We start from the raw sequence: 12,769 nt of genomic DNA on the forward strand, positions 1-12,769 counted from the left end.
AAAAAAGTATTGTGTCCACATTAAATTGCCTGAATTTAGTAACTATACTGTCATTACGTAAGAGAATGACCCTGTTTTGAGAAAAGACGCGCTGGAAGAACCAACGAGTAAAGATAACACGGATGCTACCGGTTCTCAAATGATTCAGAAAAAATAGATCATGTGTGTACGGAGAGAGGAAGAGCCAATCATAAAAAAGTGTGGCAAAATGTTAGAACTTGGTGAGTAACAGGTATTCAGCGCTGGGGGGATTTCCTGGGATCCTCCTTGTCACTGTTCCACAGTTTGAAATTGTTTCAAGGTAAAAACTTTTTTTTTTTTTTTTTTTTGGGGAAATAAAAAGGATAGCCTCGGGCCAGGTAGGAAGACCTCCTGATTATCTCCTGATAACCTCTCAAGGTCGAGCCTCGCATGCTCACTGTAATGATGGGGAATCAAGGGCTCAGGGAGGTCAGAACATCTGTTCAAGGTCATACAGCTAGGAAGAGGCACAGCCCGCATCTGCACCCACGTCTAAAACCAGAGCCTCAGCCTTCAACCACGATGTCACGTCTGCCTTCTAGAAAAAGCAACTCAGGGGGGTAGAAGAAACATGTCGGTCTTCACCAACCACCGGTCCCGAACCCAAGCACACCCCGCCTCCCCCACCACGAGGAAATCCTAAGTGACTTACAGTTTTGGTTTTGTTGAGATAGGTCATCTGAATGTAGCCCCGGTCATGGCGTGAGAGATAGAGGAAGTAGAAGGGAAAGCAGACCCAGAGGTAAGAACAAGGCACCCACACGAGGAACGTGTTCTGAAAGCACTTGGTGAAGTCGGGGTTGCTGGTGTTCCACGTGACGTCCCACGCCTGAGGACAGAAACAGATACAGGGTCAAGGGGTCGCACCAAGGAGGGACAGGCGTCTGTGTGGAGATCAAAACCGTGCAAGAAAATAGACAGGACCCTACACCCGAGGCCCTCTCGGGTAGAACGTACAAACTGGAAAGATCAGGAACCAGAAAGACTATGAAACAAAAATAAGGCACGAAGGTAGGTCTTGTCCCACAGAACAGCTAAGTCCTGGGACCTGGGGCAAGTTCCACCGTTGCACAAAAGATGGCGTCTGCCATTGAAGAAACCCAGAAGGGTATTCCCCTGTCAACTAAAGAGTCCTTTCGTCGTTATGCATCATTCTACTTTACCATCTTGTCACCTGAGGGCTTCAGAAAGTCTTCTTGTTCGCCCCCATCACCACCATCGGCACTACCACCACCATCATGGTCACTGCCATTACCACCATTAGCAGCCTCAGCATCATGGATAACGACCAAATTGTAGTCCTCTGTGCTGGGTTCTATTCTAAGTGGTTCGTCTGCATTATCCCCCTTAATTCTGGCAGTACTTCATCAGCCCTTTTTGAGAAGGGTAAGCAAAGGCACAGAGAGGTTTGGTGATTTGTTCCAGGATCACACAGCAGGTAAGATCTGGAGCTCAAATCGAACTCAGCCAATTTGGCTCTGAAGTCCCTACGGTGACCCACTAAGTTACCCAGCCTCAGAAACAAAATTTGTTTGAATTGCTTTTTAAAGAACCCGCACGTGTTTCACTAGAAATGGGCCAAATAGATAAGCAGAGACATAATAAATAGATCGGGTATATCGGCCCAAGAATAAACTACAGCCAACGTTTAGGACTTCTGTAAAGGGAGAAGTGAATGACCACTGGCCAGTTCTACAACTTTGGAAAAGTTATTACCCTATCTTATGGTTTTAATTTCCTATTTCTACCATGACTGGGTCAGATAAGGTCAGAGATCTGACACAGGTGCCCGCCCCCCGCCCCGGGGCCAATTTGGCTCACAGCTGGTTTGTTGTTATTGCTGCTGGTTCAGCACACTTTAAAAAAAAAAAAAAATCTGAGGTTCGCTGCCAGCATTTAAAATCAGAAAATTTCATATAAAAGTTTAGATCTGGCTTTTCTTAGAAAATTAGAAAATGTGGGGCGCCTGGGTGGCTCAGTCGGTGAAGCGTCTGCCTCCGGCTCAGGTCATGATCCCAGAGTCCTGGGATCGAGTCCCGCATCGAGCCTGCTTCTCCCTCTGCCGCTCCCCCTGCTTGTGCGTGCACACTCGCGCTCTCTCTCTCTCTCTCTCTCTGACAAATAAAATCTTTAAAAGAAAATTAGAAAAATCTGACGGCACCGGACCCAAATTCCTGCTTCACAACCATCAGCAGGAGGGGAGCAACACGTCTCAGGACAAGGCCCACATGCTTCAAGCTGGCCCCAGGCCCCATGCAGCCTACCTCCCTCCTAGCCTTTTTTCCCCATCACTAGTCGGTGAGCCCTCTAGAAAGCCCCAGCTATGTCTGATCCCTACAGCCGCCCCAGCATCAGGTTAAGTGAGACCACCAAGGAACTCCAAGGAACCTGGAATCTTACTGCTCTGTATCAAGCGTTCAAGCCACATTCAAGACCGTTGAAGATAAGAAGGTAATGGGAACAAAAAGATCATTTCACTTAAAAAACACATTTGACAATCTGATCAAAATACATGCTCTGAGCTTCTCAGAAAACAGACCTAGTTATGCACAACAATGTGAGTATATTTAACACTCCTGAAGTGTACACTTCCAAATGGTTATTAAGATGTTTAGAAAAGAAAGGATTTGACTTTAAAAAAGAGCGAGCAAGCGAGCTCTAGGTCTTAACCAGGTACCTAAACTGGTTCTTCAGAGGTGTAATTATTCTGTGATATAAACAGTTATTTCTCCAGAACCAAGAACAGGAAATCATTGAAAAATAAACTTTAAAAGGTCAACGCAGACAAAGGGATTAGCTAGGAAATTTCTAGACACAAAGAAACCCTAAAAAAGGACAAAGGTTATGCCTCTGTGGATTTGGGCATTTGGAAGACAGTCTTGTAAATAAGTGTGGTTTATATCGAAGACTGATTATTTTAACTGGTTTCACATCACTTATAATTCTTAAGGTGACGGTGGAAAAGGGGATTAAACTGTTGGTGGTTAATTATACACAGAACCATTTCTGAGCAGTTGCCAGAAAAAGCTCATTCCAAAGGAATTTGCCCTTCTAGTAAAAACAATGCTGGGCCTTAGTATATGCAGTTATGTATACCACAAGCCTGGTTCATGTGTGAGACATTTCTTTTTTTTCTTTTTTTTTTTTTTTTAAAGATTTTATTTATTTGACAGAGAGAGACACAGTGAGAGAGGGAACACAAGCAGGGAGAGTGGGAGAGGGAGAAGCAGGCTTCCTGCGGAGCAGGAAGCCCGATGTAGGGCTCGATCCCAGGAACCTGGGACCATGACCTGAGCCAAAGGCAGACGCTTAACGACTGAGCCACCCAGGCGCCCCCATGTGTGAGACATTTCTATAACCCGATCCTTGCCCCAGTCATTCCTTGCCTGGACTACTACAATAATTTCCTAACCATTCCCTGCTTCCAGCCCTCCTGGCCCCACTCAGTCCTCCTCCACTACAGCCAAAGTTATCTCACTTATCTGGACATCCACACATGCGTCCATAGATATATATCTACCCACCCACCCACCCATCCATCATCTACCCATCTATCTATCCACCCACTCTCTTCCCATGCATCCATGCATCTGTGCATCTACCCACCCACGCACCAACTCATCCATCCATCTACCCACCCATGCACCAACTCACCCATCCATCTACCCACCCATGCACCAACTCATCCATCCATCCATCTACCTGCCCATGCACCAACCCATCCATCCATCTACCCACCCATGCACCAACTCATCCATCCATCCATCCACCTGCCCATGCACCAACCCATCCATACATCTACCCACCCATGTACCGAACCAACCAGGCATTCATTCATCCATGTTTCTATTAATCTACTTTTAATAGGTCATAACTTTTATGTGTTAAAATTTTTTCAAACTACACAAAATGGCATACATACAGTGAAAAAGAAGACTCCCTCTATGAATTTGCAACCCCCCATCGCACCCCCAAGGCAAAACTACCGTTACTAACATCTTGTGTATTCTTCCAAATACCTTCCAGATAAAGTGTTATCAATTTTGTTTCCCTAACAAGTACAATACATAGTCCGTTCTGTACCTTGCTTTTTTTTTAACTTAATATTAGAAACCAATTTTTTCAGTAACAGAGATATGTTTTATTCTTGAGAACTTAATTGTATTTCTTTTGAATAAAGGTAAAAGTGACAAGCCATCTTCCCATCCCAGTCCCTAACCCCCCAGGGTCCTGTCTCTAGAAGCACCCATTACTAGTTTCTTGTGTGTCCTTCCAGAAAATATTTTATGCGTGTGTGTATATATATATATATGTGTGTGTGTGTGTGTGTGTATATATATATATATATATATATACGTATTTTCTGTTATCAAATGGAAGGAAGCATACTCCTCACACTGTTCTGTACCTTGCTTTTTCTCTTAAGTTTTCTTTTTTAGTTTATTTATTTATTTACTTACATAATCTCTACACCGAGCCGGGGGCTCGAACTCACAACCCCGAGATCAAGAGTCACGTGCTCTATCAACTGAGCCATCAGGGTGCCCAGCTTTTTTCTCTTAATAACAGGCCTTAAAGGTCATCCTGTACTGCAAAGGAAGGGTTTCCTCATTCTTTGTTCCAGGTACTTGCTATCCCACTGTATGATGGACCTGACTGTATCTGACCCGCCTCCTGCTGACAAGGGCACTGGGCTGCTCTAACAGACAAATAATACAGCAGTGAACTGATAATCTGGTAAGTGCTTCATTTCACACACACGCAAGCATATTTATAAGATCACTTTCTAGAAGCGAACCTGCTGGGACAAAAGGTGCATGCATCTAAAATTTAGACATTGCCCTCCAAGGGGGTATCAGTTTATACTCTACCTAACAAGGAACAAGGGTGACTCCTGCCCAAACACCATGTATTATAAGCTTTTTGATCTCTGCAGACATGGTAGTGGAAAATATCTCACTGTAGTTTAAATTTCTTTTCCCGTTATAATGAGGGAAATGGAAGATCTAACAGCAGTAAGATTTTCCTGCTCAGAAGAATATTCACAGACTTAAATATCTGTGTTAAGAAATGGGACAGATCAGACTGTCCTCTCTCCTCTGGGTAACAACCTCGGATGGCTCCCTATCGCCTTCAAAAGCTGATCCTTGCTGTGCTTCATGAGGTCTTCCATGTCTGAGCCCCGTCTGTTTCTCCTACAGTTTCTCCCACCCTGTTCCCCAGTGTGTCAACTCGGCATTCACTCAATGAGGCATTTACCACGCATGTGTCAGGCATTGTTCAAGGCACTGGAGATTCAGGAGGGCCATGGTCCCTGCTTTCAAGGCACTCCCTAGCTGCCGGTCAAATGAATGGTTCTTTGGGATACCTCTTCCTAGATGCTCTCCCCGCAATGTCTTTCCACTATAACAAACTCCTATACATCCTTCAAAACCCAACTTGGGTATCTCCTTTAGGAAGCTTTCCTCCCCACTCCCCAAATCATCAGGCCCACCCCCCAATCTTTGCAATGGTTTTCTTACTTGTCACTACCTCTGTCCTACAAGGACCATGCAAGGACCTCAGTGCTAGGACCACGTGTACTTACTCTCGACTCCTAGCCTCTTCACCGGGCAGGTACCCAAAAGTTATTGAGTAATTGGCTCATGCCATGCCTCCCCTTGCCTCGCTTCCCCTCCCCAACATTATTTCCTACTTTGCTTTTAAAAAAATAACAATCCAGGGCACCTGGGTGGCTCAATCGTTAAGCATCTGCCTTCAGCTCAGGTCATAATCCCAGGGTCCCGGGGTCAAGCCCCACGTTGGGCTCCATGCTCAGTCGGGAGTCTGCTTCTACCCCCACCCGTGCGCTCTCTATCAAACAATTAAATAAAATCTTAAAAAAAAAAAAAAAGGAACAATCCATCCAGGTAGAACCTGGCTATGAGCCTGGGCTTCCAGGTCAGGTAGAGGCGGACTGAAATTCCAGCCCTGACCTCATGTAAACCTGTGCAGGTCACTTCACTTCTCCAAGCTCAGTCTCCTCCCCAGTAAAGTGGTCAGGTAAACCAAGGGCCTGGGGGGGTTGCGGCCAGTAGCAAACGGCACAGTGTGTGAGAGATGCTTCGCACAGGACCGGCACGCTCTAGAGACAAGGGGTGACTTTAGCAGCTGACGCCAAGAATTCACCATGATCCCCACCACTGCCACCAGCGTGGCCCAGACTTGGGAGGCTTAGAGGACAGGCAAAGGCGCGAGTTAGGAAGTAAGCAAGAGGAAACCGGAGAGCATCTAAGGACACGCAACTCCTGGCACAGAGAGGCCGAAGAAACGCTCAGCTCAGCGAAGGCAGGAGCCAGCCCTTCAGAAGGCAGCTTCCTGCTCCAAGCCACAGGCCCGCCCTGGCCCAGAGGGAGAGCCGGGAGGGAGGAGCAAGGGGAGGAGGCGGCGGGCATGTGTAAAGGGGAAATCCACTTGTGAACGTGAAATTTCATAGCCAGCCAACGGCGGCCCTGACCACTGTCACCGGAGTGAAGACAATAGCATCCGGGCCTCCAGTGTGTCCCTCACTGGCTGGGACCCTAAGGAATCTTCTGTGCAGAGAGATCCCCTTGGCCACCCCTGGAGACCAGCAGTGTGACCCATTGCTGTTTGGGGTCTGCGCAGGAAACAGCAAATGCAGAGGGCCACTGGAAGGCTTAAGGAAGGGTGATAATTCATGGAGAGTCTGCTGGCTACTTGCTGCTTGCAACCCGGGGTGGACAGCTACCCTGCTCTTCCTTCCAGCAGCTCCGGATCCGGGAGCTTCAGAAATCAGGCTCTCTCCCATCGGCCCAATACTGATGACAAAATTCAACACTGGGAGAAGCGAGTCCAGAAAACAGTCACCAGCACTGATCCAGGCAGCACACCATGGGGAACCCGGCCCGAGAAAATCTCGACATAGAAAGTGCGTCGCTGGCTCCCCCAACCCAGGCTTCTCTTCACAGGACACCTCGACAGCTTCGCCACCCTTTTATGTGTCTCCCCTCCCTACCCTCAGCCCTGATGCTTCAGGATGGGGGGGGGGAGGCACAAGTCCAAGGCCGCTTGGCCCATGAGCTCTGGGAGTTCATAACATTTCTACTGAGTGCTGTCATCTCACATCCCTCTCTCTCGGGGCAGAATAATGACAACCAGCACACTCCGAGCACTGATGTACCAGGCATGTCCCTCAGTCCTCACAAGGAGAGGCAGTGCTGCTATGCCCATTTCACAGATGAGGAAACCGAGGCACCAGAAACTAAGACATCTTGACCCAAATCAACCCAATCACAGCAAGGACACTACTCTCTTGTCCCCAGTGATGCGGGGTGAGGATGTGGGATCTACAGGGGTCTCAGCTATTTACAAGGGAAGCACCAAAAGTTGGGAGGCGAAGGAAGGAGTGTCACCTCCGTGGAGAGTTGAGAACGCAGTGGACATTATAAAAGGTGGAGATGAAAGAAACTGGTACTTGGTACCAACAGGCGGGAAGGGAGGTGCTGCTGGATCAAACTTAACCTGCAGTCCTCCCTCCCAGTGGACCTCTCCAATAAATTCACTTAATTGTTTACACAAGTTTAAAATGAATTTGCCCTCACAATACAAAGCATCCTAATGATACAAATTCTGATCCACTGAGTCAACTTTTATATAATATGATTCAGAATTCGACATGCATGCATAGGGTTTATACCATTACCAGTAGCATACTTCTGGGTAAATCACTGATCTTCTCTGAGGTTCAAAGAGCCCACCAGCAAAATGGGGCTACTACCATCTCCTCCCCAGGGGACCATAAAAACCCACATAAATGTTGATTATTACTATTATATACAACCTCTTCAGCTGACTTTTTTAGAGCCTACTTCTTTCCTTCTGTTCTCCCCTTTTTCTATTCTTCTCATCACCCCACCCCATCTCACAAAAAGACTACCTATCCCCTTGTCTCCTAGACCCAGTTTTCTTCTCTTTGCTCTGTGACCTTAGACGAGTTACTTAACCTCTCTGAACCTCATCTCTAAGGTTGAGAACACCTATCTCCTAGAGCTATTCCAAAGATTAAATAAAATTACATACACACAGTGTCCTGCACACTCAATAAAGGACTATTGGCAGTAATCTTAATTCTTACTTCAGTAATAAAAATAAATGAAATTTATACCATTATACTCTCAAGATGGTGATCTTGTATTGTTACTGATAACAATACCACCTACCATTAACTGAGCACTAATTATGTGCCAGCACTATTTCTATGCATTTTAAGTGAATCAATTCATTTAACCTCCATGACCACCTAGAAGGGAGGTTTTATGTTGATGCTCCTTTGTTAGATGAAGAAACGGAAATAGAGAAGACAAATAAGCTGCCACAGGTCACCCAGCTTGTATGTGACGAGGCTGGGACTCAAACATAGGAAGCCTGACTAGGAACTGGGCCTTCTGGAGCTGGGCCTGTGTCCATGAAAAATCTGGGCCAAGAAGAAAATGTGAGTCCTCCAATCATCACCAAGTTCAGAACCCATTCCCTGTGCTCATTGCCTATGACTGCAGTTACAGATCACCATCAACTTGGTGACTTAAAGTAACACACTTGTTGAATTCTACAGTGGTAGGGGTCAGGAATCTGAAAGGGGTCTCGGTGGGCTACAATCAAGGTGTGGGCAGGGCTGCGTTCTGTCGGGAGACTCTAAGGGAGGACCCATTTCCTTGCCTCTTCCAGCTTCCAGAAGCTGTCCACATTCCTCGGATCACGGCCCCTTCTGCCATCTTCAAAGCCGAGAGCATCAGACCAGTGCTGGTCAGGCTGCCACCTCTCCTCATTTGTGCTCTTGTGTCTCCTTCTTCCACTGACAAAGACCCCCGTGATTTGGGGGCCCACCTAGATAAGCCAGGACACCTCCCATCTCAAGGTCAACTATGAGTAGTAGCCTTATTTCCATCTACCATCTTCATTCCCCTCTGCTGTGCAACATCCCATATTCACGGGTTCTGGGGACTAGGCCAGGGGCACCCCCTCCTCAGCTCCGTTCAACGGCTCTCCATCGCTGCCCTGTGCTGGGTCAGGTCCAGAAGCCACCCCAGGGCTGCCAAGCCCCACACGGAGTGGTCCTGAGGCTGACTGGCCCTCTCAGCTCCATTGGCTGGTCACCGAAGCACTGTATGCCGGGGTGTCTCCTCAGCGGGGGCCCCACGGGGCTTCCCCCCCACAGCCTGCCGCTCTGGCCTGGCCCACACAGCTTCTAGAGGGAAACAGCCCTGCCCAGGGCCCCACGGGCTGACCTCGGGACAGGAGGGTGGCTCCAGAGGGGAGGGCAAGCAAACAGCCAACAACAGCCGGGTACACAATGACAAATCTGAACCAGGGCTCTGGGTCACTTGCATCTGGGAGTGAGGGTTGCTCTGCCCTATTTAGTTACAAGGACCTCCTTTGAACTTGGCATCCCACTGGGGCCTGAAGGTCCTTTCCCCAATATGATCGCCTCAGTAAGTCATGACAGGGAGCTTTCTACCACTCAGTGGACAATTCTGTATCAGGAGACTACTGTGTTCCAGTAACATTTGGAGGTCAAGTTTCTACTCTCAGAGGATCATTCTATTGAAACAGGCAAATACGAAATAGATAAATTAACAGCTATATGCATGTGCAATGGCAGCAAATGCCCTAAAGAAGAGTACGGGGGCAGGGGAGGGGCAGGCAGAGAATAATGGTGGGGTCTGGGTGCTATTACAGAAAAGAGCTCTGGGCCAGGATGACAATCGAGCAAAGACCTGCAGGTAAGCAATTACGTGGCACCTTCCTCCATCAACAGAAACAAAAAGACCGAGGGCTTATGAAGGTTCTTAGTGGCCTGTGCCAGGACCAAGTTAAGTACTTTACATGCCTTACATCCCATTTAATCCTCACTAACAACTCTGGGAGGCAGCCCCTAGAATGAAACCCATTTTACAGATAACAGAAACTGAGGCCGAGTCACATAACCTGCAAGCAGCATGGGTAGCCGAGAATTTGAATCCAAGTGTAGATGCCTCTGCATACCTAGACAGTTGTTCTGTTTGCTTTTTTTTAAATCACATGCATCTACTACTGTTCCCATTTAAAATCAGTATAAAAGGGTATACAGATGCTTCTACAGGCAGGGAAATTTTCTTAGAAGGATTAAAAAAAAAAAAAGGCAAAAAGCTAACAGGGACTATCTCCGGGGAGGGCAGAGCTGGAGCTGCTGAGAAGACACTATTCATTTTGTTTTATTATCTTTAGCACTGTTTGGATTTTTCACTCTGCATGTATTACCCCTAAACTAATAATAACAAAAGGAATTCACGCTTTGAATAAATAAACAGTGACAGCAGGAATTTAAGGGTAGACATTTCTAAATGCTGAGCTGGGAACAAAGAGAAAGCACATATTTACCGGACGCCCAAAAGTTGAAATGTCCGGCACAGTGCTAAGTGTTTTCCAAGCACAATTCCATTCAAACCCCTACAAAATCAGGACTCTTAGAACTCTCCCTTTTCGGACCAGGGGACTCTGAGGCCCAGAGAGGTTATGGAACTTGCTGAGGGTCACAGAGCCGGAAGGAGGCAGAGCCAGGCTTTGAACCCAGAGAGTCTGACAGTGAGCCCTAACCTCCCAGGCTGCACCACCTCTCAGCCAGGTGCTTGCGACTCTAGGGGATTTGCAAGGCCCACAGCCTCACTGCCCAGCCTGAGGCCGCTTGGAAGGTGACATTCTTTGAGGCAGGGCATCAACTAAATGTCCTCAGGCCTTAGGGAGTCCAAGTTCATCTGTGCAGAACGGAGAAGCAACGTTCTGACCCAGACATGGAAATATGCTACAACTACCCCCCACCCACCTACCCAACGTGCACAGTGCAAGAACACAAGGCTGGAGGGTCTAGGTTCCAGTTTCCACCCCGTCACAGATCTGTGCCTGAAAGCAGGGTTTCTCAACCTCAGCACCACTGGTATTTGGGGCCAGAAAATTCTTTGATTTGAGGGGGCTATCCTGTGCATCAGAGGATGTTAAGCAGTGTCCCTAACCTCTGTCCAAGAGATGCCCGTAAGCACATATCCCATTTAATCCTCACAAACAACTCTAGGAGGCAGGTGCTATAAACCCATTTCACAGAAACTCAGGTCCGTAACCTGCAAGCAGCATACACAGCCGGCTGTGACAATCAAAAATGTCTCCAGACATTGCCAAATATCCCCCCAGGAGGCAAAAACTGTCCCTACCACCCTAAAGCAGTGGCCCCGCCAGGTCTCAGTTTGAACGAGACTAGTTCTAGAACCCAGCCATTACAGAATAATCAGGAGGGTTAAATGACATGACCCAAAAGGCTCCAGGTTCAGTTCCTGGCCAAGAAACTGATCAATAAAACACAGGGTTGGTTGGTTGGTTGGTTGGTTTCTTTCTTTCTTTCTTTCATTCATTCATTCACTCTCTCCATCACACAATGAGTATTTATTGAGTACCTACTCTGTGCCAAGCTCTGGACTAATCAAGGGGATGTGGGGATAAATCAGACACAGTCCTGCCCCCTTGAGACTCACACTAAAGATAGGTCATGACACATAACTGCGAAGAGTAGTGTTCACTATACAGAAAAGGGAAAGGTGTGGGGACAGCAAGTAGCAAGGTGAGGGTCCGGGAAGGTGACATTTCAGCAGAGCAGAGCACAAGCGTCAGAAAGAGACAGGCAAGCAAAGATCGGGGGGGAGCGCATCCAAGGCAGAGGGGCAGCGGGGGCAAAGGCATGGAGGAGAAGATGCCGTGTGGTTATGCACCTTTCCAAAAATGCAGAGGGGAGGGACAGAATAAATAAGATGAATACAAGCAAGAGCAACAAAAACTAGGGACCCTGGAGTCGGAGGGCCTGAGTTTGAATCCAGCCGCCAAGGCTCACTTTTGCCCCTTGACCTTCAGAAAATCAGCTAACCTCTCTAGCCCTGGTCTCCTTCATCTGCAAATAGATCTAATAATGGAACCTGCAGTGCAGACCGCAGGGTCAAGGGCTTAGCTTGCTCGGAGATGCCTAACCAGCTCTGGGCAGCATGGGCTGTGGTCCACGCAGGTGCAGGGCACACTGGCCACGAAGCCAGGGCGAACCCATGGGGGCTGCAGCTCAGGCTGATCAGAGCACTAACAGGACAGAAGCCCGTAGAAAGCACGAACGGTGTGCCAGGCACTGTGTTCCTGCTTTATTTATTTATTTATTTATTTATTTTTAAGTAGGCTCCATGTCCAACATGGAGCCCAACACGGGGCTTGAACTCACGACCCTGAGATCAAGACCTGAGCTGAGATCAAGAGTCAGACACTTAACCGACTGAGCCAGCCAGGCGCCCATGCTCCTGCTTGAACGCCTACTGCTCTGTTCGTCATCAGAGCCACGCCCTATGAGGCAGGTGCTACACCATCCCCCATTTTACAGAGAAGGACACAGAGGCAAACAGGGGCAAGAAGACTTGCTGGAAGGCACATGGGTGGGACCTGGAGTCAAACCCAGAAAGGCCGGCTTCAGAGCCCCAGCAAAGGCACAGAAGGAAATCTGCGGGGCCAAACCAAGCAATGAGCCCCGTCTTTCAGGCGCAGAGGTGAGGTGACAGGTCGCTTACAGAGCCTTATTCAGAACCGATCCAAAGGCGAGATACCCGGCAAAGGGAGAGCTGTGAAGCAGAAGCAAGCAGAGAAAAGGAGCACGGGGAAGCCAGTAGTCAGGTCAGTCGGGTCGGGGCCTGCT

At 48.0% G+C, this 12,769-nt stretch overlaps 1 protein-coding gene across 5 annotated transcripts in view; it reads right to left on the minus strand.

Annotated features, from left to right (window-relative positions):
• ABCC1 (ATP binding cassette subfamily C member 1 (ABCC1 blood group)) overlaps nucleotides 1-12,769 on the minus strand; it is a 129,348-nt gene that overhangs the window by 90,764 nt on the left and 25,815 nt on the right. For all 5 annotated transcript variants that reach the window (XR_013448886.1, XR_004924547.2, XR_013448885.1 and 2 more), the window contains exon 2: nucleotides 674-850. Coding sequence is in view for 2 of the 5 variants with exons in the window: in XM_036115484.2 (XP_035971377.1) it covers nucleotides 674-850 (177 nt within the window). In the remaining 3 variants the exon portion in view is untranslated. The remainder of the gene's footprint in view (nucleotides 1-673; nucleotides 851-12,769) is intronic.

Source organism: Halichoerus grypus, chromosome 6 (assembly GCF_964656455.1).
Source record: "Halichoerus grypus chromosome 6, mHalGry1.hap1.1, whole genome shotgun sequence".
Taxonomy (NCBI): domain Eukaryota; kingdom Metazoa; phylum Chordata; class Mammalia; order Carnivora; family Phocidae; genus Halichoerus; species Halichoerus grypus.